At 56.1% G+C, this 25,618-nt stretch overlaps 4 protein-coding genes and 2 pseudogenes across 11 annotated transcripts; 3 read left to right on the forward strand and 3 right to left on the reverse strand.

Moving 5' to 3' along the window:
• Positions 1-1,468: 1,468 nt before the first annotated feature.
• On the reverse strand, positions 1,469-4,695 carry LOC129526113 (choriogonadotropin subunit beta 7-like). 4 transcript variants are annotated; one of them, XM_055359510.2, is made up of 5 exons: positions 4,539-4,695; positions 2,589-2,630; positions 2,423-2,499; positions 2,034-2,189; positions 1,469-1,800 (listed from the first exon to the last, which is right to left on the reverse strand). In XM_055359510.2, exons 4-5 carry the CDS (start codon positions 2,172-2,174, stop codon positions 1,486-1,488), a joined length of 456 nt encoding a protein of 151 aa, XP_055215485.1. In that variant the 5' UTR covers positions 2,175-2,189; positions 2,423-2,499; positions 2,589-2,630; positions 4,539-4,695; the 3' UTR covers positions 1,469-1,485. The 4 variants fall into 4 exon arrangements, with proteins under 4 accessions (XP_055215485.1, XP_063553637.1, XP_055215484.1 ...); XM_063697567.1 differs by lacking the exon at positions 4,539-4,695 and adding an exon at positions 3,817-3,942; XM_055359509.2 differs by having other exon boundaries at positions 2,423-2,630.
• LOC134756992 (neurotrophin-4-like) lies at positions 3,481-9,524 on the forward strand (annotated as a pseudogene).
• On the forward strand, positions 8,956-12,169 carry LOC129526208 (choriogonadotropin subunit beta 7-like). 2 transcript variants are annotated; one of them, XM_055359777.2, is made up of 5 exons: positions 8,956-9,100; positions 11,008-11,049; positions 11,139-11,215; positions 11,449-11,604; positions 11,838-12,169. In XM_055359777.2, exons 4-5 carry the CDS (start codon positions 11,464-11,466, stop codon positions 12,150-12,152), a joined length of 456 nt encoding a protein of 151 aa, XP_055215752.1. In that variant the 5' UTR covers positions 8,956-9,100; positions 11,008-11,049; positions 11,139-11,215; positions 11,449-11,463; the 3' UTR covers positions 12,153-12,169. The 2 variants fall into 2 exon arrangements, with proteins under 2 accessions (XP_055215752.1, XP_063553638.1); XM_063697568.1 differs by lacking the exon at positions 8,956-9,100 and adding an exon at positions 9,697-9,822.
• A 2,348-nt stretch (positions 12,170-14,517) lies between these two features.
• On the reverse strand, positions 14,518-17,731 carry LOC129526152 (choriogonadotropin subunit beta 7-like). 2 transcript variants are annotated; one of them, XM_055359633.2, is made up of 5 exons: positions 17,587-17,731; positions 15,638-15,679; positions 15,472-15,548; positions 15,083-15,238; positions 14,518-14,849 (listed from the first exon to the last, which is right to left on the reverse strand). In XM_055359633.2, the coding sequence occupies exons 4-5, from the start codon at positions 15,221-15,223 to the stop codon at positions 14,535-14,537; spliced, it is 456 nt and encodes a 151-aa protein (XP_055215608.1). In that variant the 5' UTR covers positions 15,224-15,238; positions 15,472-15,548; positions 15,638-15,679; positions 17,587-17,731; the 3' UTR covers positions 14,518-14,534. The 2 variants fall into 2 exon arrangements, with proteins under 2 accessions (XP_055215608.1, XP_063553639.1); XM_063697569.1 differs by lacking the exon at positions 17,587-17,731 and adding an exon at positions 16,865-16,990.
• Positions 17,163-23,206, reverse strand: LOC134756993 (neurotrophin-4-like; annotated as a pseudogene).
• LOC129526104 (choriogonadotropin subunit beta 7-like) lies at positions 21,986-25,218 on the forward strand. Of its 3 annotated transcripts, none has more exons than XM_055359489.2 (5): positions 21,986-22,148; positions 24,057-24,098; positions 24,188-24,264; positions 24,498-24,653; positions 24,887-25,218. In XM_055359489.2, exons 4-5 carry the CDS (start codon positions 24,513-24,515, stop codon positions 25,199-25,201), a joined length of 456 nt encoding a protein of 151 aa, XP_055215464.1. In that variant the 5' UTR covers positions 21,986-22,148; positions 24,057-24,098; positions 24,188-24,264; positions 24,498-24,512; the 3' UTR covers positions 25,202-25,218. The 3 variants fall into 3 exon arrangements, with proteins under 3 accessions (XP_055215464.1, XP_055215463.1, XP_063553640.1); XM_063697570.1 differs by lacking the exon at positions 21,986-22,148 and adding an exon at positions 22,745-22,870; XM_055359488.2 differs by having other exon boundaries at positions 21,987-22,148; positions 24,057-24,264.
• The last annotated feature ends 400 nt before the right edge of the window (positions 25,219-25,618 follow it).

Raw genomic sequence — 25,618 nt, forward strand, 5'->3', positions numbered from 1 at the left:
TCCTGAGATGTCAGGAAAGAGGGAGCCACCTGCGTCCTCCACAGTGGCCCCGGAAGCCTGGGGTTCCCAGCCCCAGAGCTCAGAGGCGAAGGAGGTGCTACAGCTCTGGTGACCACTGGTTGTTTCCCAGTCTTCTCCATGCCACCCTTTCCCAAAACAACAAAACAAAACAAAACAAACAAAAAAAATTGGGCCTGGCGCAGTGGTTCATGCCTGTAATCCCAGCACTTTGGGAAGCCGAGCGGGCGGATCACAAAGTCAGGAGATCAAGACTATCCTGGCTAACACGGGGAAACCCCGTCTCTACTGAAAAATACAACAAATTAGCCAGGCGTCCTGGTGGGCGCCTGTAGTCCCAGCTACTTGGGAGGCCGAGGCAGGAGAATGGCAGGAACCCGGGAGGCGGATCTTGCAGTGAGCCGAGATCGCGCCACTGCAGTCCAGTCTCAACAACAGAGCGAGACTCCGTCAAAAAAAAAAAAAAAAAAAAAATTGATTGGAACATCCTCCAACATGCAAGACTCTCAGTTCCTCAGAGTTCTACAGGAAGGATGGCAGAGTGCAGTTGCCCAGAGTTGAAGTCCCATCTCTGCCATTTGTTGGCTGTGTGACCAGGCACAAATCATTAATTTCTCTGAGCCTGTATTTTACCATCTGTTGCTATTGAGTAATAGTAGTGGACTATTTTCTATTTTTATTTTTATTTTATTTTATTTATTTATTTTTTTTGAGACGGAGTCTGGCCCTGTCACCCAGGCTGGAGTGCAGTGGCGTGATCTCGGCTCACTGCACCTATGCTTCCCGGGTTCAAGCGATTCTCCTGCCTCAGCTTCCTGAGTAGCTGGGACTACAGGCGCGCACCACCACACCCAGCTAATTTTTTTTTTTTTTTTTTTTTTAGTAGAGACAGGGTTTCACCATGTTGGCCAGGCTGGTCTCGAAGTCCTGAACTCAGGTGATGCACCCGCCTCGGCCTCCCAAAGTGCTGAGATTGCAGGCATGAGCCACTGCGCCTGGCCGAACATTTTTAATTTTTATTTTATTATTATTATTATTATTATTATTATTACTTTTTGAGATGGAGCTTTGTTTTTGTTGCCCAGGCTGAAGCACAATGGCGGGATCTTGGCTCACTGCAACCTCCGCCTCCTAGGATCAAGAGATTCTCCTGCCTTAGCCTCCCAAGTACCTGGGAGTATAGGCATGCACCACCACGCCCGACGATATTTTGTATTTTTAGTAGAGATGGGGTTTCTCCATGTTGGTCAGGCTGGTCTGGAACCCCTCACCTCAGCTGATCCACCCACAGCAGCCTCCGACAATTACAGGCGTGAGCCACCGCGCCCAGCCGTCCACCCTGTTCTCTACCAGAGTTCTGATACCGTGACTCTGTATAAAATGGTTTGGAAGCTGGACCCACCCTGTGTGAGTGTGGTTGTCCTGAGCCCACAGAAAGACACCTCCAGAGTGCGGATTGAGAAGCCTTTATTGTGGGAGGATCGGGGTGTCTGAGGGCCCCGGGAGTCGGGATGGACTTGGAAGGCTGGGGGGAGGGGCCTTTGAGGAAGAGGAGGCCTGGAAGCGGGGGTGATCACAGGTCAAGGGGTGGTCCTTGGGACCCCCGCAGTCAGTGGTGCTGCGGCGGCAGAGTGCACATTGACAGCTGAGAGCCACGGCGTAGGAGACCACGGGGTTCACGCCGCGCGGGCAGCCAGGGAGCCGGATGGACTCGAAGCGCACATCGCGGTAGTTGCACACCACCTGGGGCAGGGGCGGCAGGACCCCCTGCAGCACGCGGGTCTGGAAGCCGTGTGAGAGGGGGAATGAGCATGTGCCTGGGGCCAGCGCCTCGGCTGAGCTCCCCAGCTGCCCCCACAGGTCTGACTCAGGGGTCCAGGAAGCCCTCTGTTCCTGCCCTCCCACACCCCATTCCGCAGCCCCTGACCAGAGAGGCAGACCACCCTTCCTCCCCGGCTGCCTCTGTGGGTCTGGCCCTGAGGTGGCAGCACCTGCCCCGGCCCCGGGCAGCTCACCATGGTGGGGCAGTAGCCGGCACAGATGGTGGTGTTGACGGTGATGCACACGGGGCAGCCCTCCTTCTCGACAGCCAAGGTGGCATTGATGGGGCGGCACCGTGGCCGAAGCGTCTCCCTGGATGCCCATGTCCCGCCCATGCTCAGCAGCAGCCCCTGGGGCGAGGACACTGCTTCACCCGGGTCTGTGAGCACAGCCCTGAGCCCTGGCCTTCCCATCCCGCGTGGTACACCACCCACAAAGACCCAGAGACCCTTCCCGGCATCTCCTATTCAGGACCCACCACCCCGACACCTGCCTTTCAGAGCCCACCCCACAGCCCAGAGGACCTGAGATACCCCAACATTTCAGATCCCCACCCTCAGGAACTGCCCCACCTGAAGCTTACCGGGGGTCACGCTCCTCCAGAAAGAGGCCTCCTTCCACAGCTCACACGGGTCTGCCCCTTCTCATGCCAGTGATGGCCTGGAAGGACGTGGAAGGTGCCCAGGGGCCCTGCAGTCTTACCTGGAACATCTCCATCCTTGGTGCCTGGAAATGTGGATCTACCCTACCTTTGACATGTCTCTCTCTTAGCGGGATATCTTCCGCAAGCACTGGGGATGTGGACATGGAAAGTAAATTGAGTCTCCGTGGGGGAGTGAGACAGGGAGCGAGGGGTGTTGGACGCGGCACGGGAACCCGGCCCGAGTCAGCGGCCCCAATTGGCTGCTCTCTCTCAGATACAGTTCCCCTTCCTCCCTCCAGGGGGCGCCATGGAACGCAGGGCCCTCACTGGCCCTGGGGACTGGGTGACGTCAGGGGTGAGCCTCTCGTGATTGGCTCCACCACCCTGCGTAAGCTCAAAGGGCATAAAGGAGAGCCCCGACACCCGGAGCCATTGTGGCTCCGGCCGGTTGCGCCTGCCCTCGGGCCCTCAGGGAGGCGAGGGTTCGAGGTGCACGAGTTCGAGGCCAACCTGGTCCACATTGGTTGAAAAAAAAATTTTTTTTATCGTTCCCTATGTAACAACAATACATAAAGGGAGGACGCCTTGATAGGAAGAAATGACATCTTCCTACGTGTTTTTAAATTACTTCAATGTATGTTTTTTTTATTTTGGGAGACCGAGCCTTGCTCGGTCCTCGGGGGACCTCCCTGCCTCTCAGCCATGGCGGTTGTCACCTGTGGTAAACAGAATGGCGGGAGCAAGTGGGATGTCCCACTACTCGGGCTGAGGCAGGAGAATCACGGGAACCTAGGAGGTGGAACCTCCTCGCCCAGGAGGGGCGCGGCTTCGGACTTAGCTTCTGCCCAATGAGAGAGGGCCTCCCCGTGACTGTGCTGCCAGGTTAGCCACTTGACCCTGGTGCCCCCAACGAGGGATTCAGCCCGAGCCCCACCTCTCCCTTAGGGACCTCCGCCCACTCTACCCTCAAGCCAGGGTGCCCGGAGCGCTCCCCGGAAATGCGTGGGCTTCAGGTGATTTAACTGATTATTGAATAGGCCCGCAGGAGGTGTGTCCTGCCCCCGAAGCCGCAGCCTCGGAGAACATTATCTGGACTTAGTCCCTTTCCCGCGATGCCATCAAGCTGGACAATTTTAAGGTCTGTTTCTTTCCCAATGTAGGGTATAGGTTGGCACAGGGAAGAGGGCTAGAAACCTGACTTGAGCTCCCCGCCCAGGGCTGAACTCTCCAGCATCCTGATCACTTCTCATTCAACCTTGCTTATACTCCCCCCGTGATTGGTAGCTCTTTATCTCAAAACAGAATATTCTAAGCCAACCCCTGCCTGCTCTCACCAAGTAAGATTTCTCATTTGAACCCCAGCTCCCAGATACTTAAAGGCCTTCTGTAGACCATGTCCTCAAGGTCCCCTGGCCATCTGCTTGCATGTTCCAGTTTCTCTCCTCCCCCATCCACGTCGTGAAATGTGCCCTCCCACTCCCCAGGATGAGCAAGGTGGTGTCCTCTGTGACTGAGCAGTCAGCAACTTAACACCAAAGGTCACCAACGATCAAATCCATGAGAGTTGATCCGAGGAGTTATGTATTAGGGCTAAGAAAGAGTAAACACTCAGTAAATAGTGGCTATTATTATTATTATCATCATCATCATGATTACCCTCAAGTTTCCCTGGGAGAGCTCCTATTCAACCTTCAAAACCCCATGTTGTTGCACCCATCCTACAGAGATTGAGCTCAAATTCAGAGAGTTGTGATTTTGCAATGATTTGATGAGTTCCCCAACTGGGGTCCATCCGTAGAGCAGCTGGGCCAACCCTGAGGTCTCTCAGCATCCAGCTCTGTTCTTTTTCTGCCTGACCAGTTCCTGGGTATAAGTCTCAGGCCCGGCCAGTCCGGCTGAGGAGTGTGCAGACACAGGCAGTGCCAATTTGAATCCATCGCCAGTCCACACGGCCCTGGGCATCAGCGGTCAATGCCCGCACATAGGACTGCTTGGCCTTGCACTCAGACACCCAGTGCCCCCCGGTCCACACCCTGGCGGCAGCCCCTCCACCTACCCCTGGGCCACCTTCTTCAGAGTTATCGGCCTCGAAGCGGTGACAAAGAAGTGCTGGCGGAGGGAACTGCCGCCAGCCGCAGGCGCCTCGCCCAACACCTCCACCTCGAGCACACCCAAGTCCACAGCGGTCCGGGGGTCTGTCACCCAGACACTGACTGCATCACACACGGCCAGCCTCACCCTGATGACTCGCCGGTGAAGTATCGCTCACCTCACACTGGCTGCGGTTGGCCCGGGCGCCTGCTGACTCCCAAAAGGCCCCAGTCTCCAGCAGGAAGACCAGAGGGGGCCCGGCAGCGGCACCCCTAGACAGGACCACTCAGGGGGAAAGAAGGTCCTACTTTGGTTCAGGAAAAGGTGACAGTGCCGAGGGTGGGGTTAGGACCCCATTGACACACTGGGGAGGAAGAAAATGAGGGGGATGCAGAGGGAGCCTGGGGGAGCGGGAGCACCTCTCAGAGGACATGGAAACAGGGAAAAGGAGGCTGGGATTAGAGAAGAGGATAAACACTTCGGTGGGGACAGAAGTTTGGAACCCCAGGGGAGGCTTGCCTGCCAGGATTACGGGGAAGCCCTTGCTCTAGAAGTTTGGGGGACTCCATATATAGGACTTGCATCACACCCAACTTGTAGATTAAGAATAAATATTCAACAACTCCAGGTCAGGCACTATGCCTCACACCTGTAATCCCAGCACTTTGGGAGGCTGAGGCGGGTGGATGACTTGAGGTCAGGAGTTCGAGAGCAGCCTGGACAACATTGTGAAACAACATCTCTACTGTTAATACCAAAATCAGCCAGGCGTGGTGCTGCACGCCTGTGATCTCAGCTACTCGGGAGGCTGAGGCAGGAGAATCGCTTGAACCCGGGAGGGCCGAGATTGCAGTGAGCCAAGATCGTGTCACTGCACTTCCGCCTGGACAACACAGTGAGACTCTGTCTCAAAAAAAAAAAAAAAAAAAAAAATAAGGCCGGGCATGGTGGCTCACACTTGTAATCCCAGCATTGTCGGAGGCTGCAGTGGGCGGATCAGCTGAGGTGAGGAGTTCCAGACCAGCCTGACCAACATGGAGAAACCCCATCTCTACTAAAAATACAAAATATCCTCGGGCGTGGTGGTGCATGCTTATAATGCCAGGTACTTGGGAGGCTGAGGCAGGAGAATCGCTTGATCCCAGGAGGCGGAGTTTGCAGTGAGCCAAGATCGCGCCATTGCACTTCAGCTTGGGCAACAAAAACAAAGCTCCATCTTAAAAAAATAATAATAATAATCATAAAAAAGATAAAAATTGTTCGGCCGGGCACAGTGGCTCATGCCTGCAATCCCAGCACTATGGGACGCCGAGGCGGGTGCGTCACCTGAGGTCAGGACTTTGAGACTAGCCTGGCCAACGTGGTGAAACGCTGTGTCTACTAAAAAAATTACAAAAATTAGCTGGGTGTGGTGGTGCACGCCTGTAGTCCCAGCTACTCGGGAGGCTGAGGCAGGTGAATTGCTTGAACCCGGGAAGCATAGGTGCAGTGAGCCAAGATCGCGCCACTGCACTCCAGCCTGGGTGACAGGGTGAGACTCCATCTCAAAAAAAAAAAAAAAAAAAAGATGAAATAAAAATAAAAATAGAAAATAGTCAACTACTATTACTCAATAGCAACAGAGGGTAAAATACAGGCTCAGAGAAATTAATGCTTTGTGCCTGGACACATAGCCAGCAAATGGCAGAGATGGGACTTCACCTCTGGGCAACTGCACTCTGCCATCCTTCCCGTAGAACTCTGAGGAACCGAGAGTCTTGCATCTTGGAGGATGTTCCAACAACTTTTTTTTTTTTTTTTTTTTTTTTGAGGTGGGGTCTCACTCTCTCACCCAGACTGGACTGCAGTGGCTCGATCTCGGCTCACTGCAAGCTCTGCCTCCCGGGTTCAAGCCATTCTCCTGCCTCAGCCTCCCGAGTAGCTGGGACTGCAGGCGCCTGCCACCACGCCTGGCTAATTTGTTGTATTTTTTAGTAGAGACGGGGTTTCCCCGTGTTAGCCAGGATGGTATTGATCTGCTGTCCTTGCGATCTGCCCACCTCGGCCACCCAAAGTGCTGGGATTACAGGCATGAGCCACTGCGCCCGGCCCAATTTTTTTTTGTTTGTTTTGTTTTGTTTTGTTTTGTTGTTTTTTTTTTTGAAACAGAGTCTCACTCTGTCTGGCCAGGCTGGAGTACAGTGGCGCAATCCTGGCTCACTGTAACGCCTGTCTCCTGGTTTCAAGCGATTCTCCTGCCTCAGCCTTCTGAGTAACTGGAATTACAAGCGCCTGCCACCGTGCCCAGCTAATTTTTGTATTTTTAGTAGAGATGCAGTTTCACGACATTGGCCAGACTGGTCTCAAACTCCCAACCTCCAGTGATACTCCTGCCCTGGCCTCCCAGAGTGCTGGGATTATAGGCGTGAGACACCACGCCTGGCCCCAAACAAATTGCTTTAAGACGAGGTCTCCCAATGTTTCCCACTGCACTTGAACTCCTGGGCTCAAGCAATCCTCCTGCTGTGGCTCCTGAGTAGCTGGGACTACAGACTCAAGCCACCACGCCTGGCCACATTCCACAATTTAGAGAAAGTCCACAAGCTGGAATCCTAGGGAGACCCCAATTCACCTCAAAACTGCCACTAAGGAGGTAAAACGCTGCCCCTCTGAGGCAGGCTTCAGTTTCCCTGTGTGTGAAATTGACCTGGCGCTGGGAGAGGCTGTTGGAGGCGCGGATTTTGCAGTTTCCCTACAACATTCTGGAAGCCTGTGGTTCTGGGAAAGGGTGGCGTGGAGAAGACTGGGAAACAACCAGTGGTCACCAGAGCTGTAGCACCTCCTCCACCTCCGAGCTCTGGGGCTGGGAACCCCAGGCTTCGGGGCCCCTGTGGAGGACGCAGGTGGCCCCTTCTTTCCTGACATCTCAGGAGAGGGAGGGACAACCGGCTAGGGGAAGAAAAGCACAGGAAGGTTATACAGCCAGACGGGGAAGGGGCCAAATCTCTGAACAACCCCTTCCCCGAGTTCCTCTTCAAGTGCAGGGTACCCGAGAGTCAAGGCCCCGCCCCCTTTCCAGAGGCCCCTTTTCTACCCAGGTGACGGGTCCTAGCTGGGATGGGAGGCAGATGGACGGAGGGGAGCGGGGAGGAGGGGAAGGGAGAGGCAGTGGATGAAGGAGGATGGAAGAGATGACATCCCCCTCGGCCCATTCATCCCATTCAGGTCCCCAAGCCGCCCCCCACCCGCACCTGCACTGCCAGTGCCAACGTCAGAGGGAGGAAGAGGGAGCTCGGCTTAGAAGGCTGAGGCCCTGCCCCCTGGGCCACACCGATCATGTGGCCTTCCTTCTCCCCACAGAAGGCCAGACCATGGACACCTCCTGAGCTGGAGGTCATCCTCCATCTCCACCCTGTTTTCTCTTTCTTTCTTTCCTTCTTTCTTTCTTTCTTTCTTTCTTTTTTTTTTGAGATGGAGTCTCGCTCTGTCATGGAGGCTGGCGTGCAGTGGCGCGATCTCTGCTCACTGCAAGCTCCCCCTCCTAGGTTCACTCCATTCTCCTGCCTCAGCCTCCCAAGCAGCTTGGACTACAGGGGCCCGCGAGCAAGCCCAGATAAGTTTTTGTATTTTTAGTAGAGACGGGGTTTCACCGTGTTAGCCAGGAAGGTCTCGATTCCCTGACCACATGATCCACCCGCCTCCGCCTCCCAAAGTGGTGGGATTACAGGAGCGCAGCACCACGCCCAGCTAATTTTGGTATTATCAGTAGAGATGTTATTTCACAGTGTTGGCCAGGCTGCTCTTGAACTCCTGACCTCAAGTCAACCACCCGCCTCAGCCTCCCAAAGTGCTGGGACTACAGGTGTGAGCCATAGTGCCTGACCTGGAGTAGTTGAATATTTATTCTTAATCTACAAGTTGGGTGTGATGCAAGTCCTGTACATGGAGTCGCCCAAACGTCTAGAACAAGGGCTTCCCCATAATCCTGGCAGGCAGGCCTCCCCTGGGGTTCCAAACTTCTGTCCCCACTGAAGTGTTTATCCTCTTCTCTAATCCCAGCCTCCTTTTCCCTGTTTCCATGTCCTCTGAGAGGTGCTCCCGCTCCCCCAGGCTCCCTCTGCATCCCCCTCATTTTCTTCCTCCCCAGTGTGTCATTGGAGTCCTAACCCCCACCCTTGACATTGTCCCCTTTTCCTACTCCAAAGTGGGACCTTCTTTTCCCCCGAGTGGTCCTGTCTAGGGGTGCCGCTGCCGGGCCCCCTCTGGTCTTCCTGCTGGAGACTGGGGCCTTTTGGGAGTCAGCAGGCACCCGGGCCAACCGCAGCCAGTGTGGGGTGAGCGATACTTCACCGGCGAGTCATCAGGGTGAGGCTGGCCGTGTGCGATGCAGTCAGTGTCTGGGTGACAGACCCCCGGACCGCTGTGGACTTGGGTGTGCTCGAGGTGGAGGTGTTGGGCGAGGCGCCTGCAGCTGGCGGCAGTTCCCTCCGCCAGCACTTCTTTGTCACCTGCATCAAGGCCGATAACTCTGAAGAAGGTGGCCCAGGGGTAGGTGGAGGGGCTGCCGCCGGCGTGTGGACCGGGGGGCACTGGGTGTCTGAGTGCAAGGCCAAGCAGTCCTATGTGCGGGCATTGACCGCTGATGCCCAGGGCCGTGTGGACTGGCGATGGATTCAAATTGGCACTGCCTGTGTCTGCACACTCCTCAGCCGGACTGGCCGGGCCTGAGACTTATACCCAGGAACTGGTCAGGCAGAAAAAGAACAGAGCTGGATGCTGAGAGACCTCAGGGTTGGCCCAGCTGCTCTACGGATGGACCCCAGTTGGGGAACTCATCAAATCATTGCAAAATCACAACTCTCTGAATTTGAGCTCAATCTCTGTAGGATGGGTGCAACAACATGGGGTTTTGAAGGTTGAATAGGAGCTCTCCCAGGGAAACTTGAGGGTAATCATGATGATGATGATAATAATAATAATAGCCACTATTTACTGAGTGTTTACTCTTTCTTAGCCCTAACACATAACTCCTCGGATCAACTCTCATGGATTTGATCATTGGTGACCTTTGGTGTTAAGTTGCTGACTGCTCAGTCACAGAGGACACCACCTTGCTCATCCTGGGGAGTGGGAGGGCACATTTCACGACGTGGATGGGGGAGGAGAGAAACTGGAACATGCAAGCAGATGGCCAGGGGACCTTGAGGACATGGTCTACAGAAGGCCTTTAAGTATCTGGGAGCTGGGGTTCAAATGAGAAATCTTACTTGGTGAGAGCAGGCAGGGGTTGGCTTAGAATATTCTGTTTTGAGATAAAGAGCTACCAATCACGGGGGGAGTATAAGCAAGGTTGAATGAGAAGTGATCAGGATGCTGGAGAGTTCAGCCCTGGGCGGGGAGCTCAAGTCAGGTTTCTAGCCCTCTTCCCTGTGCCAACCTATACCCTACATTGGGAAAGAAACAGACCTTAAAATTGTCCAGCTTGATGGCATCGCGGGAAAGGGACTAAGTCCAGATAATGTTCTCCGAGGCTGCGGCTTCGGGGGCAGGACACACCTCCTGCGGGCCTATTCAATAATCAGTTAAATCACCTGAAGCCCACGCATTTCCGGGGAGCGCTCCGGGCACCCTGGCTTGAGGGTAGAGTGGGCGGAGGTCCCTAAGGGAGAGGTGGGGCTCGGGCTGAATCCCTCGTTGGGGGCACCAGGGTCAAGTGGCTAACCTGGCAGCACAGTCACGGGGAGGCCCTCTCTCATTGGGCAGAAGCTAAGTCCGAAGCCGCGCCCCTCCTGGGCGAGGAGGTTCCACCTCCTAGGTTCCCGTGATTCTCCTGCCTCAGCCCGAGTAGTGGGACATCCCACTTGCTCCCGCCATTCTGTTTACCACAGGTGACAACCGCCATGGCTGAGAGGCAGGGAGGTCCCCCGAGGACCGAGCAAGGCTCGGTCTCCCAAAATAAAAAAAACATACATTGAAGTAATTTAAAAACACGTAGGAAGATGTCATTTCTTCCTATCAAGGCGTCCTCCCTTTATGTATTGTTGTTACATAGGGAACGATAAAAAAATTTTTTTTTCAACCAATGTGGACCAGGTTGGCCTCGAACTCGTGCACCTCGAACCCTCGCCTCCCTGAGGGCCCGAGGGCAGGCGCAACCGGCCGGAGCCACAATGGCTCCGGGTGTCGGGGCTCTCCTTTATGCCCTTTGAGCTTACGCAGGGTGGTGGAGCCAATCACGAGAGGCTCACCCCTGACGTCACCCAGTCCCCAGGGCCAGTGAGGGCCCTGCGTTCCATGGCGCCCCCTGGAGGGAGGAAGGGGAACTGTATCTGAGAGAGAGCAGCCAATTGGGGCCGCTGACTCGGGCCGGGTTCCCGTGCCGCGTCCAACACCCCTCGCTCCCTGTCTCACTCCCCCACGGAGACTCAATTTACTTTCCATGTCCACATCCCCAGTGCTTGCGGAAGATATCCCGCTAAGAGAGAGACATGTCAAAGGTAGGGTAGATCCACATTTCCAGGCACCAAGGATGGAGATGTTCCAGGTAAGACTGCAGGGCCCCTGGGCACCTTCCACGTCCTTCCAGGCCATCACTGGCATGAGAAGGGGCAGACCCGTGTGAGCTGTGGAAGGAGGCCTCTTTCTGGAGGAGCGTGACCCCCGGTAAGCTTCAGGTGGGGCAGTTCCTGAGGGTGGGGATCTGAAATGTTGGGGTATCTCAGGTCCTCTGGGCTGTGGGGTGGGCTCTGAAAGGCAGGTGTCGGGGTGGTGGGTCCTGAATAGGAGATGCCGGGAAGGGTCTCTGGGTCTTTGTGGGTGGTGTACCACGCGGGATGGGAAGGCCAGGGCTCAGGGCTGTGCTCACAGACCCGGGTGAAGCAGTGTCCTCGCCCCAGGGGCTGCTGCTGAGCATGGGCGGGACATGGGCATCCAGGGAGACGCTTCGGCCACGGTGCCGCCCCATCAATGCCACCTTGGCTGTCGAGAAGGAGGGCTGCCCCGTGTGCATCACCGTCAACACCACCATCTGTGCCGGCTACTGCCCCACCATGGTGAGCTGCCCGGGGCCGGGGCAGGTGCTGCCACCTCAGGGCCAGACCCACAGAGGCAGCCGGGGAGGAAGGGTGGTCTGCCTCTCTGGTCAGGGGCTGCGGAATGGGGTGTGGGAGGGCAGGAACAGAGGGCTTCCTGGACCCCTGAGTCAGACCTGTGGGGGCAGCTGGGGAGCTCAGCCGAGGCGCTGGCCCCAGGCACATGCTCATTCCCCCTCTCACACGGCTTCCAGACCCGCGTGCTGCAGGGGGTCCTGCCGCCCCTGCCCCAGGTGGTGTGCAACTACCGCGATGTGCGCTTCGAGTCCATCCGGCTCCCTGGCTGCCCGCGCGGCGTGAACCCCGTGGTCTCCTACGCCGTGGCTCTCAGCTGTCAATGTGCACTCTGCCGCCGCAGCACCACTGACTGCGGGGGTCCCAAGGACCACCCCTTGACCTGTGATCACCCCCGCTTCCAGGCCTCCTCTTCCTCAAAGGCCCCTCCCCCCAGCCTTCCAAGTCCATCCCGACTCCCGGGGCCCTCAGACACCCCGATCCTCCCACAATAAAGGCTTCTCAATCCGCACTCTGGAGGTGTCTTTCTGTGGGCTCAGGACAACCACACTCACACAGGGTGGGTCCAGCTTCCAAACCATTTTATACAGAGTCACGGTATCAGAACTCTGGTAGAGAACAGGGTGGACGGCTGGGCGCGGTGGCTCACGCCTGTAATCCCACCACTTTGGGAGGCCGAGGCGGGTGGATCATGAGGTCAGGAGATCGAGACCATCCTGGCTAACACGGTGAAACCCCGTCTCTACTAAAAATACGGAAAGTTATCCGGCCTTGGTGGCGGGCGCTTGCAGGGGAATGGAGTGAACCTGGGAGCGGGAGGTTGCGGTGAGCAGAGATCACGCCACTGCACTCCAGCCTGCACGACAGAGCGAGACTCCATCTCAAAAAAAAAAAGAAAGAAAGAAAGAAAAAGAAAAGAGGGTGGAGATGGGGGATGACATCCAGCTCAGGAGGTGTCCATGGTCTGGCCTTCCGTGGGGAGAAGGAAGGCCACACGATTGGTGTGGCCCAGGGGGCAGGGCCTCAGCCTTCTAAGCCGAGCTCCCTCTTCCTCCCTCTGAGGTTGGCACTGGCAGTCCAGGTGGGGGCTTGGGGACCTGAATGGGATGAATGAGCCAAGTGGGATGTCATCTCTTCCATTGTCCTTCATCCACTGCCTCTCCCTTCCCCTCCTCCTCCGCCCCCTCCACCCCCCGGTCCATCTACCTCCCATCCCAGCCAGGAGCCATCACCTAAGTAGAAAAGGGGCCTCTGGAAAGGGGGCGGGGCCTTGACTCTTGGGTACCCTGCGCTTGAAGACGAACTCTGGGAAGGGGTTTTTCAGGGAGTTGGCCCCTTCCCCACCTGGCTGTATAACCTTCCTGTTCTTTTCTTCCCCTAACCGGTTGCCGCTCCCTCTCCTGAGATGTCAGGAAAGAGGGAGCCACCTGCGTCCTCCACAGTGGCCCCGGAAGCCTGGGGTTCCCAGCCCCAGAGCTCAGAGGCGAAGGAGGTGCTACAGCTCTGGTGACCACTGGTTGTTTCCCAGTCTTCTCCATGCCACCCTTTCCCAAAACAACAAAACAAAACAAAACAAACAAAAAAAATTGGGCCTGGCGCAGTGGTTCATGCCTGTAATCCCAGCACTTTGGGAAGCCGAGCGGGCGGATCACAAAGTCAGGAGATCAAGACTATCCTGGCTAACACGGGGAAACCCCGTCTCTACTGAAAAATACAACAAATTAGCCAGGCGTCCTGGTGGGCGCCTGTAGTCCCAGCTACTTGGGAGGCCGAGGCAGGAGAATGGCAGGAACCCGGGAGGCGGATCTTGCAGTGAGCCGAGATCGCGCCACTGCAGTCCAGTCTCAACAACAGAGCGAGACTCCGTCAAAAAAAAAAAAAAAAAAAAAATTGATTGGAACATCCTCCAACATGCAAGACTCTCAGTTCCTCAGAGTTCTACAGGAAGGATGGCAGAGTGCAGTTGCCCAGAGTTGAAGTCCCATCTCTGCCATTTGTTGGCTGTGTGACCAGGCACAAATCATTAATTTCTCTGAGCCTGTATTTTACCATCTGTTGCTATTGAGTAATAGTAGTGGACTATTTTCTATTTTTATTTTTATTTTATTTTATTTATTTATTTTTTTTGAGACGGAGTCTGGCCCTGTCACCCAGGCTGGAGTGCAGTGGCGTGATCTCGGCTCACTGCACCTATGCTTCCCGGGTTCAAGCGATTCTCCTGCCTCAGCTTCCTGAGTAGCTGGGACTACAGGCGCGCACCACCACACCCAGCTAATTTTTTTTTTTTTTTTTTTTTAGTAGAGACAGGGTTTCACCATGTTGGCCAGGCTGGTCTCGAAGTCCTGAACTCAGGTGATGCACCCGCCTCGGCCTCCCAAAGTGCTGAGATTGCAGGCATGAGCCACTGCGCCTGGCCGAACATTTTTAATTTTTATTTTATTATTATTATTATTATTATTACTTTTTGAGATGGAGCTTTGTTTTTGTTGCCCAGGCTGAAGCACAATGGCGGGATCTTGGCTCACTGCAACCTCCGCCTCCTAGGATCAAGAGATTCTCCTGCCTTAGCCTCCCAAGTACCTGGGAGTATAGGCATGCACCACCACGCCCGACGATATTTTGTATTTTTAGTAGAGATGGGGTTTCTCCATGTTGGTCAGGCTGGTCTGGAACCCCTCACCTCAGCTGATCCACCCACAGCAGCCTCCGACAATTACAGGCGTGAGCCACCGCGCCCAGCCGTCCACCCTGTTCTCTACCAGAGTTCTGATACCGTGACTCTGTATAAAATGGTTTGGAAGCTGGACCCACCCTGTGTGAGTGTGGTTGTCCTGAGCCCACAGAAAGACACCTCCAGAGTGCGGATTGAGAAGCCTTTATTGTGGGAGGATCGGGGTGTCTGAGGGCCCCGGGAGTCGGGATGGACTTGGAAGGCTGGGGGGAGGGGCCTTTGAGGAAGAGGAGGCCTGGAAGCGGGGGTGATCACAGGTCAAGGGGTGGTCCTTGGGACCCCCGCAGTCAGTGGTGCTGCGGCGGCAGAGTGCACATTGACAGCTGAGAGCCACGGCGTAGGAGACCACGGGGTTCACGCCGCGCGGGCAGCCAGGGAGCCGGATGGACTCGAAGCGCACATCGCGGTAGTTGCACACCACCTGGGGCAGGGGCGGCAGGACCCCCTGCAGCACGCGGGTCTGGAAGCCGTGTGAGAGGGGGAATGAGCATGTGCCTGGGGCCAGCGCCTCGGCTGAGCTCCCCAGCTGCCCCCACAGGTCTGACTCAGGGGTCCAGGAAGCCCTCTGTTCCTGCCCTCCCACACCCCATTCCGCAGCCCCTGACCAGAGAGGCAGACCACCCTTCCTCCCCGGCTGCCTCTGTGGGTCTGGCCCTGAGGTGGCAGCACCTGCCCCGGCCCCGGGCAGCTCACCATGGTGGGGCAGTAGCCGGCACAGATGGTGGTGTTGACGGTGATGCACACGGGGCAGCCCTCCTTCTCGACAGCCAAGGTGGCATTGATGGGGCGGCACCGTGGCCGAAGCGTCTCCCTGGATGCCCATGTCCCGCCCATGCTCAGCAGCAGCCCCTGGGGCGAGGACACTGCTTCACCCGGGTCTGTGAGCACAGCCCTGAGCCCTGGCCTTCCCATCCCGCGTGGTACACCACCCACAAAGACCCAGAGACCCTTCCCGGCATCTCCTATTCAGGACCCACCACCCCGACACCTGCCTTTCAGAGCCCACCCCACAGCCCAGAGGACCTGAGATACCCCAACATTTCAGATCCCCACCCTCAGGAACTGCCCCACCTGAAGCTTACCGGGGGTCACGCTCCTCCAGAAAGAGGCCTCCTTCCACAGCTCACACGGGTCTGCCCCTTCTCATGCCAGTGATGGCCTGGAAGGACGTGGAAGGTGCCCAGGGGCCCTGCAGTCTTACCTGGAACATCTCCATCCTTGGTGCCTGGAAATGTGGATCTACCCTACCTTTGACATGTCTCTCTCTTAGCGGGATATCTTCCGCAAGCACTGGGGATGTGGACATGGAAAGTAAATTGAGTCTCCGTGGGGGAGTGAGACAGGGAGCGAGGGGTGTTGGACGCGGCACGGGAACCCGGCCCGAGTCAGCGGCCCCAATTGGCTGCTCTCTCTCAGATACAGTTCCCCTTCCTCCCTCCAGGGGGCGCCATGGAACGCAGGGCCCTCACTGGCCCTGGGGACTGGGTGACGTCAGGGGTGAGCCTCTCGTGATTGGCTCCACCACCCTGCGTAAGCTCAAAGGGCATAAAGGAGAGCCCCGACACCCGGAGCCATTGTGGCTCCGGCCGGTTGCGCCTGCCCTCGGGCCCTCAGGGAGGCGAGGGTTCGAGGTGCACGAGTTCGAGGCCAACCTGGTCCACATTGGTTGAAAAAAAAATTTTTTTATCGTTCCCTATGTAACAACAATACATAAAGGGAGGACGCCTTGATAGGAAGAAATGACATCTTCCTACGTGTTTTTAAATTACTTCAATGTATGTTTTTTTTATTTTGGGAGACCGAGCCTTGCTCGGTCCTCGGGGGACCTCCCTGCCTCTCAGCCATGGCGGTTGTCACCTGTGGTAAACAGAATGGCGGGAGCAAGTGGGATGTCCCACTACTCGGGCTGAGGCAGGAGAATCACGGGAACCTAGGAGGTGGAACCTCCTCGCCCAGGAGGGGCGCGGCTTCGGACTTAGCTTCTGCCCAATGAGAGAGGGCCTCCCCGTGACTGTGCTGCCAGGTTAGCCACTTGACCCTGGTGCCCCCAACGAGGGATTCAGCCCGAGCCCCACCTCTCCCTTAGGGACCTCCGCCCACTCTACCCTCAAGCCAGGGTGCCCGGAGCGCTCCCCGGAAATGCGTGGGCTTCAGGTGATTTAACTGATTATTGAATAGGCCCGCAGGAGGTGTGTCCTGCCCCCGAAGCCGCAGCCTCGGAGAACATTATCTGGACTTAGTCCCTTTCCCGCGATGCCATCAAGCTGGACAATTTTAAGGTCTGTTTCTTTCCCAATGTAGGGTATAGGTTGGCACAGGGAAGAGGGCTAGAAACCTGACTTGAGCTCCCCGCCCAGGGCTGAACTCTCCAGCATCCTGATCACTTCTCATTCAACCTTGCTTATACTCCCCCCGTGATTGGTAGCTCTTTATCTCAAAACAGAATATTCTAAGCCAACCCCTGCCTGCTCTCACCAAGTAAGATTTCTCATTTGAACCCCAGCTCCCAGATACTTAAAGGCCTTCTGTAGACCATGTCCTCAAGGTCCCCTGGCCATCTGCTTGCATGTTCCAGTTTCTCTCCTCCCCCATCCACGTCGTGAAATGTGCCCTCCCACTCCCCAGGATGAGCAAGGTGGTGTCCTCTGTGACTGAGCAGTCAGCAACTTAACACCAAAGGTCACCAATGATCAAATCCATGAGAGTTGATCCGAGGAGTTATGTGTTAGGGCTAAGAAAGAGTAAACACTCAGTAAATAGTGGCTATTATTATTATTATCATCATCATCATGATTACCCTCAAGTTTCCCTGGGAGAGCTCCTATTCAACCTTCAAAACCCCATGTTGTTGCACCCATCCTACAGAGATTGAGCTCAAATTCAGAGAGTTGTGATTTTGCAATGATTTGATGAGTTCCCCAACTGGGGTCCATCCGTAGAGCAGCTGGGCCAACCCTGAGGTCTCTCAGCATCCAGCTCTGTTCTTTTTCTGCCTGACCAGTTCCTGGGTATAAGTCTCAGGCCCGGCCAGTCCGGCTGAGGAGTGTGCAGACACAGGCAGTGCCAATTTGAATCCATCGCCAGTCCACACGGCCCTGGGCATCAGCGGTCAATGCCCGCACATAGGACTGCTTGGCCTTGCACTCAGACACCCAGTGCCCCCCGGTCCACACGCCGGCGGCAGCCCCTCCACCTACCCCTGGGCCACCTTCTTCAGAGTTATCGGCCTTGATGCAGGTGACAAAGAAGTGCTGGCGGAGGGAACTGCCGCCAGCTGCAGGCGCCTCGCCCAACACCTCCACCTCGAGCACACCCAAGTCCACAGCGGTCCGGGGGTCTGTCACCCAGACACTGACTGCATCGCACACGGCCAGCCTCACCCTGATGACTCGCCGGTGAAGTATCGCTCACCCCACACTGGCTGCGGTTGGCCCGGGTGCCTGCTGACTCCCAAAAGGCCCCAGTCTCCAGCAGGAAGACCAGAGGGGGCCCGGCAGCGGCACCCCTAGACAGGACCACTCGGGGGAAAAGAAGGTCCCACTTTGGAGTAGGAAAAGGGGACAATGTCAAGGGTGGGGGTTAGGACTCCAATGACACACTGGGGAGGAAGAAAATGAGGGGGATGCAGAGGGAGCCTGGGGGAGCGGGAGCACCTCTCAGAGGACATGGAAACAGGGAAAAGGAGGCTGGGATTAGAGAAGAGGATAAACACTTCAGTGGGGACAGAAGTTTGGAACCCCAGGGGAGGCCTGCCTGCCAGGATTATGGGGAAGCCCTTGTTCTAGACGTTTGGGCGACTCCATGTACAGGACTTGCATCACACCCAACTTGTAGATTAAGAATAAATATTCAACTACTCCAGGTCAGGCACTATGGCTCACACCTGTAGTCCCAGCACTTTGGGAGGCTGAGGCGGGTGGTTGACTTGAGGTCAGGAGTTCAAGAGCAGCCTGGCCAACACTGTGAAATAACATCTCTACTGATAATACCAAAATTAGCTGGGCGTGGTGCTGCGCTCCTGTAATCCCACCACTTTGGGAGGCGGAGGCGGGTGGATCATGTGGTCAGGGAATCGAGACCTTCCTGGCTAACACGGTGAAACCCCGTCTCTACTAAAAATACAAAAACTTATCTGGGCTTGCTCGCGGGCCCCTGTAGTCCAAGCTGCTTGGGAGGCTGAGGCAGGAGAATGGAGTGAACCTAGGAGGGGGAGCTTGCAGTGAGCAGAGATCGCGCCACTGCACGCCAGCCTCCATGACAGAGCGAGACTCCATCTCAAAAAAAAAAGAAAGAAAGAAAGAAAGAAAGAAGGAAAGAAAGAAAGAGAAAACAGGGTGGAGATGGAGGATGACCTCCAGCTCAGGAGGTGTCCATGGTCTGGCCTTCTGTGGGGAGAAGGAAGGCCACATGATCGGTGTGGCCCAGGGGGCAGGGCCTCAGCCTTCTAAGCCGAGCTCCCTCTTCCTCCCTCTGACGTTGGCACTGGCAGTGCAGGTGCGGGTGGGGGGCGGCTTGGGGACCTGAATGGGATGAATGGGCCGAGGGGGATGTCATCTCTTCCATCCTCCTTCATCCACTGCCTCTCCCTTCCCCTCCTCCCCGCTCCCCTCCGTCCATCTGCCTCCCATCCCAGCTAGGACCCGTCACCTGGGTAGAAAAGGGGCCTCTGGAAAGGGGGCGGGGCCTTGACTCTCGGGTACCCTGCACTTGAAGAGGAACTCGGGGAAGGGGTTGTTCAGAGATTTGGCCCCTTCCCCGTCTGGCTGTATAACCTTCCTGTGCTTTTCTTCCCCTAGCCGGTTGTCCCTCCCTCTCCTGAGATGTCAGGAAAGAAGGGGCCACCTGCGTCCTCCACAGGGGCCCCGAAGCCTGGGGTTCCCAGCCCCAGAGCTCGGAGGTGGAGGAGGTGCTACAGCTCTGGTGACCACTGGTTGTTTCCCAGTCTTCTCCACGCCACCCTTTCCCAGAACCACAGGCTTCCAGAATGTTGTAGGGAAACTGCAAAATCCGCGCCTCCAACAGCCTCTCCCAGCGCCAGGTCAATTTCACACACAGGGAAACTGAAGCCTGCCTCAGAGGGGCAGCGTTTTACCTCCTTAGTGGCAGTTTTGAGGTGAATTGGGGTCTCCCTAGGATTCCAGCTTGTGGACTTTCTCTAAATTGTGGAATGTGGCCAGGCGTGGTGGCTTGAGTCTGTAGTCCCAGCTACTCAGGAGCCACAGCAGGAGGATTGCTTGAGCCCAGGAGTTCAAGTGCAGTGGGAAACATTGGGAGACCTCGTCTTAAAGCAATTTGTTTGGGGCCAGGCGTGGTGTCTCACGCCTATAATCCCAGCACTCTGGGAGGCCAGGGCAGGAGTATCACTGGAGGTTGGGAGTTTGAGACCAGTCTGGCCAATGTCGTGAAACTGCATCTCTACTAAAAATACAAAAATTAGCTGGGCACGGTGGCAGGCGCTTGTAATTCCAGTTACTCAGAAGGCTGAGGCAGGAGAATCGCTTGAAACCAGGAGACAGGCGTTACAGTGAGCCAGGATTGCGCCACTGTACTCCAGCCTGGCCAGACAGAGTGAGACTCTGTTTCAAAAAAAAAAACAACAAAACAAAACAAAACAAAACAAACAAAAAAAAATTGGGCCGGGCGCAGTGGCTCATGCCTGTAATCCCAGCACTTTGGGTGGCCGAGGTGGGCAGATCGCAAGGACAGCAGATCAATACCATCCTGGCTAACACGGGGAAACCCCGTCTCTACTAAAAAATACAACAAATTAGCCAGGCGTGGTGGCAGGCGCCTGCAGTCCCAGCTACTCGGGAGGCTGAGGCAGGAGAATGGCTTGAACCCGGGAGGCAGAGCTTGCAGTGAGCCGAGATCGAGCCACTGCAGTCCAGTCTGGGTGAGAGAGTGAGACCCCACCTCAAAAAAAAAAAAAAAAAAAAAAAAGTTGTTGGAACATCCTCCAAGATGCAAGACTCTCGGTTCCTCAGAGTTCTACGGGAAGGATGGCAGAGTGCAGTTGCCCAGAGGTGAAGTCCCATCTCTGCCATTTGCTGGCTATGTGTCCAGGCACAAAGCATTAATTTCTCTGAGCCTGTATTTTACCCTCTGTTGCTATTGAGTAATAGTAGTTGACTATTTTCTATTTTTATTTTTATTTCATCTTTTTTTTTTTTTTTTTTTTGAGATGGAGTCTCACCCTGTCACCCAGGCTGGAGTGCAGTGGCGCGATCTTGGCTCACTGCACCTATGCTTCCCGGGTTCAAGCAATTCACCTGCCTCAGCCTCCCGAGTAGCTGGGACTACAGGCGTGCACCACCACACCCAGCTAATTTTTGTAATTTTTTTAGTAGACACAGCGTTTCACCACGTTGGCCAGGCTAGTCTCAAAGTCCTGACCTCAGGTGACGCACCCGCCTCGGCGTCCCATAGTGCTGGGATTGCAGGCATGAGCCACTGTGCCCGGCCGAACAATTTTTATCTTTTTTATGATTATTATTATTATTTTTTTAAGATGGAGCTTTGTTTTTGTTGCCCAAGCTGAAGTGCAATGGCGCGATCTTGGCTCACTGCAAACTCCGCCTCCTGGGATCAAGCGATTCTCCTGCCTCAGCCTCCCAAGTACCTGGCATTATAAGCATGCACCACCACGCCCGAGGATATTTTGTATTTTTAGTAGAGATGGGGTTTCTCCATGTTGGTCAGGCTGGTCTGGAACTCCTCACCTCAGCTGATCCGCCCACTGCAGCCTCCGACAATGCTGGGATTACAAGTGTGAGCCACCATGCCCGGCCTTATTTTTTTTTTTTTTTTTTTTTTTGAGACAGAGTCTCACTGTGTTGTCCAGGCGGAAGTGCAGTGACACGATCTTGGCTCACTGCAATCTCGGCCCTCCCGGGTTCAAGCGATTCTCCTGCCTCAGCCTCCCGAGTAGCTGAGATCACAGGCGTGCAGCACCACGCCTGGCTGATTTTGGTATTAACAGTAGAGATGTTGTTTCACAATGTTGTCCAGGCTGCTCTCGAACTCCTGACCTCAAGTCATCCACCCGCCTCAGCCTCCCAAAGTGCTGGGATTACAGGTGTGAGGCATAGTGCCTGACCTGGAGTTGTTGAATATTTATTCTTAATCTACAAGTTGGGTGTGATGCAAGTCCTATATATGGAGTCCCCCAAACTTCTAGAGCAAGGGCTTCCCCGTAATCCTGGCAGGCAAGCCTCCCCTGGGGTTCCAAACTTCTGTCCCCACCGAAGTGTTTATCCTCTTCTCTAATCCCAGCCTCCTTTTCCCTGTTTCCATGTCCTCTGAGAGGTGCTCCCGCTCCCCCAGGCTCCCTCTGCATCCCCCTCATTTTCTTCCTCCCCAGTGTGTCAATGGGGTCCTAACCCCACCCTCGGCACTGTCACCTTTTCCTGAACCAAAGTAGGACCTTCTTTCCCCCTGAGTGGTCCTGTCTAGGGGTGCCGCTGCCGGGCCCCCTCTGGTCTTCCTGCTGGAGACTGGGGCCTTTTGGGAGTCAGCAGGCGCCCGGGCCAACCGCAGCCAGTGTGAGGTGAGCGATACTTCACCGGCGAGTCATCAGGGTGAGGCTGGCCGTGTGTGATGCAGTCAGTGTCTGGGTGACAGACCCCCGGACCGCTGTGGACTTGGGTGTGCTCGAGGTGGAGGTGTTGGGCGAGGCGCCTGCGGCTGGCGGCAGTTCCCTCCGCCAGCACTTCTTTGTCACCGCTTCGAGGCCGATAACTCTGAAGAAGGTGGCCCAGGGGTAGGTGGAGGGGCTGCCGCCAGGGTGTGGACCGGGGGGCACTGGGTGTCTGAGTGCAAGGCCAAGCAGTCCTATGTGCGGGCATTGACCGCTGATGCCCAGGGCCGTGTGGACTGGCGATGGATTCAAATTGGCACTGCCTGTGTCTGCACACTCCTCAGCCGGACTGGCCGGGCCTGAGACTTATACCCAGGAACTGGTCAGGCAGAAAAAGAACAGAGCTGGATGCTGAGAGACCTCAGGGTTGGCCCAGCTGCTCTACGGATGGACCCCAGTTGGGGAACTCATCAAATCATTGCAAAATCACAACTCTCTGAATTTGAGCTCAATCTCTGTAGGATGGGTGCAACAACATGGGGTTTTGAAGGTTGAATAGGAGCTCTCCCAGGGAAACTTGAGGGTAATCATGATGATGATGATAATAATAATAATAGCCACTATTTACTGAGTGTTTACTCTTTCTTAGCCCTAATACATAACTCCTCGGATCAACTCTCATGGATTTGATCGTTGGTGACCTTTGGTGTTAAGTTGCTGACTGCTCAGTCACAGAGGACACCACCTTGCTCATCCTGGGGAGTGGGAGGGCACATTTCACGACGTGGATGGGGGAGGAGAGAAACTGGAACATGCAAGCAGATGGCCAGGGGACCTTGAGGACATGGTCTACAGAAGGCCTTTAAGTATCTGGGAGCTGGGGTTCAAATGAGAAATCTTACTTGGTGAGAGCAGGCAGGGGTTGGCTTAGAATATTCTGTTTTGAGATAAAGAGCTACCAATCACGGGGGGAGTATAAGCAAGGTTGAATGAGAAGTGATCAGGATGCTGGAGAGTTCAGCCCTGGGCGGGGAGCTCAAGTCAGGTTTCTAGCCCTCTTCCCTGTGCCAACCTATACCCTACATTGGGAAAGAAACAGACCTTAAAATTGTCCAGCTTGATGGCATCGCGGGAAAGGGACTAAGTCCAGATAATGTTCTCCGAGGCTGCGGCTTCGGGGGCAGGACACACCTCCTGCGGGCCTATTCAATAATCAGTTAAATCACCTGAAGCCCACGCATTTCCGGGGAGCGCTCCGGGCACCCTGGCTTGAGGGTAGAGTGGGCGGAGGTCCCTAAGGGAGAGGTGGGGCTCGGGCTGAATCCCTCGTTGGGGGCACCAGGGTCAAGTGGCTAACCTGGCAGCACAGTCACGGGGAGGCCCTCTCTCATTGGGCAGAAGCTAAGTCCGAAGCCGCGCCCCTCCTGGGCGAGGAGGTTCCACCTCCTAGGTTCCCGTGATTCTCCTGCCTCAGCCCGAGTAGTGGGACATCCCACTTGCTCCCGCCATTCTGTTTACCACAGGTGACAACCGCCATGGCTGAGAGGCAGGGAGGTCCCCCGAGGACCGAGCAAGGCTCGGTCTCCCAAAATAAAAAAAACATACATTGAAGTAATTTAAAAACACGTAGGAAGATGTCATTTCTTCCTATCAAGGCGTCCTCCCTTTATGTATTGTTGTTACATAGGGAACGATAAAAAAAATTTTTTTTTCAACCAATGTGGACCAGGTTGGCCTCGAACTCGTGCACCTCGAACCCTCGCCTCCCTGAGGGCCCGAGGGCAGGCGCAACCGGCCGGAGCCACAATGGCTCCGGGTGTCGGGGCTCTCCTTTATGCCCTTTGAGCTTACGCAGGGTGGTGGAGCCAATCACGAGAGGCTCACCCCTGACGTCACCCAGTCCCCAGGGCCAGTGAGGGCCCTGCGTTCCATGGCGCCCCCTGGAGGGAGGAAGGGGAACTGTATCTGAGAGAGAGCAGCCAATTGGGGCCGCTGACTCGGGCCGGGTTCCCGTGCCGCGTCCAACACCCCTCGCTCCCTGTCTCACTCCCCCACGGAGACTCAATTTACTTTCCATGTCCACATCCCCAGTGCTTGCGGAAGATATCCCGCTAAGAGAGAGACATGTCAAAGGTAGGGTAGATCCACATTTCCAGGCACCAAGGATGGAGATGTTCCAGGTAAGACTGCAGGGCCCCTGGGCACCTTCCACGTCCTTCCAGGCCATCACTGGCATGAGAAGGGGCAGACCCGTGTGAGCTGTGGAAGGAGGCCTCTTTCTGGAGGAGCGTGACCCCCGGTAAGCTTCAGGTGGGGCAGTTCCTGAGGGTGGGGATCTGAAATGTTGGGGTATCTCAGGTCCTCTGGGCTGTGGGGTGGGCTCTGAAAGGCAGGTGTCGGGGTGGTGGGTCCTGAATAGGAGATGCCGGGAAGGGTCTCTGGGTCTTTGTGGGTGGTGTACCACGCGGGATGGGAAGGCCAGGGCTCAGGGCTGTGCTCACAGACCCGGGTGAAGCAGTGTCCTCGCCCCAGGGGCTGCTGCTGAGCATGGGCGGGACATGGGCATCCAGGGAGACGCTTCGGCCACGGTGCCGCCCCATCAATGCCACCTTGGCTGTCGAGAAGGAGGGCTGCCCCGTGTGCATCACCGTCAACACCACCATCTGTGCCGGCTACTGCCCCACCATGGTGAGCTGCCCGGGGCCGGGGCAGGTGCTGCCACCTCAGGGCCAGACCCACAGAGGCAGCCGGGGAGGAAGGGTGGTCTGCCTCTCTGGTCAGGGGCTGCGGAATGGGGTGTGGGAGGGCAGGAACAGAGGGCTTCCTGGACCCCTGAGTCAGACCTGTGGGGGCAGCTGGGGAGCTCAGCCGAGGCGCTGGCCCCAGGCACATGCTCATTCCCCCTCTCACACGGCTTCCAGACCCGCGTGCTGCAGGGGGTCCTGCCGCCCCTGCCCCAGGTGGTGTGCAACTACCGCGATGTGCGCTTCGAGTCCATCCGGCTCCCTGGCTGCCCGCGCGGCGTGAACCCCGTGGTCTCCTACGCCGTGGCTCTCAGCTGTCAATGTGCACTCTGCCGCCGCAGCACCACTGACTGCGGGGGTCCCAAGGACCACCCCTTGACCTGTGATCACCCCCGCTTCCAGGCCTCCTCTTCCTCAAAGGCCCCTCCCCCCAGCCTTCCAAGTCCATCCCGACTCCCGGGGCCCTCAGACACCCCGATCCTCCCACAATAAAGGCTTCTCAATCCGCACTCTGGAGGTGTCTTTCTGTGGGCTCAGGACAACCACACTCACACAGGGTGGGTCCAGCTTCCAAACCATTTTATACAGAGTCACGGTATCAGAACTCTGGTAGAGAACAGGGTGGACGGCTGGGCGCGGTGGCTCACGCCTGTAATTGTCGGAGGCTGCTGTGGGTGGATCAGCTGAGGTGAGGGGTTCCAGACCAGCCTGACCAACATGGAGAAACCCCATCTCTACTAAAAATACAAAATATCGTCGGGCGTGGTGGTGCATGCCTATACTCCCAGGTACTTGGGAGGCTAAGGCAGGAGAATCTCTTGATCCTAGGAGGCGGAGGTTGCAGTGAGCCAAGATCCCGCCATTGTGCTTCAGCCTGGGCAACAAAAACAAAGCTCCATCTCAAAAAGT

Source organism: Gorilla gorilla, chromosome 14, assembly GCF_029281585.2.
Source record: "Gorilla gorilla gorilla isolate KB3781 chromosome 14, NHGRI_mGorGor1-v2.1_pri, whole genome shotgun sequence".
NCBI lineage: Eukaryota > Metazoa > Chordata > Mammalia > Primates > Hominidae > Gorilla > Gorilla gorilla.

What these genes read in the sequence shown, in the direction of transcription:
- LOC129526113 (XM_055359510.2), bottom strand. Translation starts at nt 2,174, where the DNA reads ATGGGCGGGACATGGGCATCCAGGGAGACGCTTCGGCCACGGTGCCGC. An exon ending in CCGGCTACTGCCCCACCATG is followed by an intron (nt 1,801 to 2,033) that starts GTGAGCTGCCCG and finishes CACGGCTTCCAG; the next exon opens with ACCCGCGTGCTGCAGGGGGT.
- LOC129526208 (XM_055359777.2), top strand. Translation starts at nt 11,464, where the DNA reads ATGGGCGGGACATGGGCATCCAGGGAGACGCTTCGGCCACGGTGCCGC. An exon ending in CCGGCTACTGCCCCACCATG is followed by an intron (nt 11,605 to 11,837) that starts GTGAGCTGCCCG and finishes CACGGCTTCCAG; the next exon opens with ACCCGCGTGCTGCAGGGGGT.
- LOC129526152 (XM_055359633.2), bottom strand. Translation starts at nt 15,223, where the DNA reads ATGGGCGGGACATGGGCATCCAGGGAGACGCTTCGGCCACGGTGCCGC. An exon ending in CCGGCTACTGCCCCACCATG is followed by an intron (nt 14,850 to 15,082) that starts GTGAGCTGCCCG and finishes CACGGCTTCCAG; the next exon opens with ACCCGCGTGCTGCAGGGGGT.
- LOC129526104 (XM_055359489.2), top strand. Translation starts at nt 24,513, where the DNA reads ATGGGCGGGACATGGGCATCCAGGGAGACGCTTCGGCCACGGTGCCGC. An exon ending in CCGGCTACTGCCCCACCATG is followed by an intron (nt 24,654 to 24,886) that starts GTGAGCTGCCCG and finishes CACGGCTTCCAG; the next exon opens with ACCCGCGTGCTGCAGGGGGT.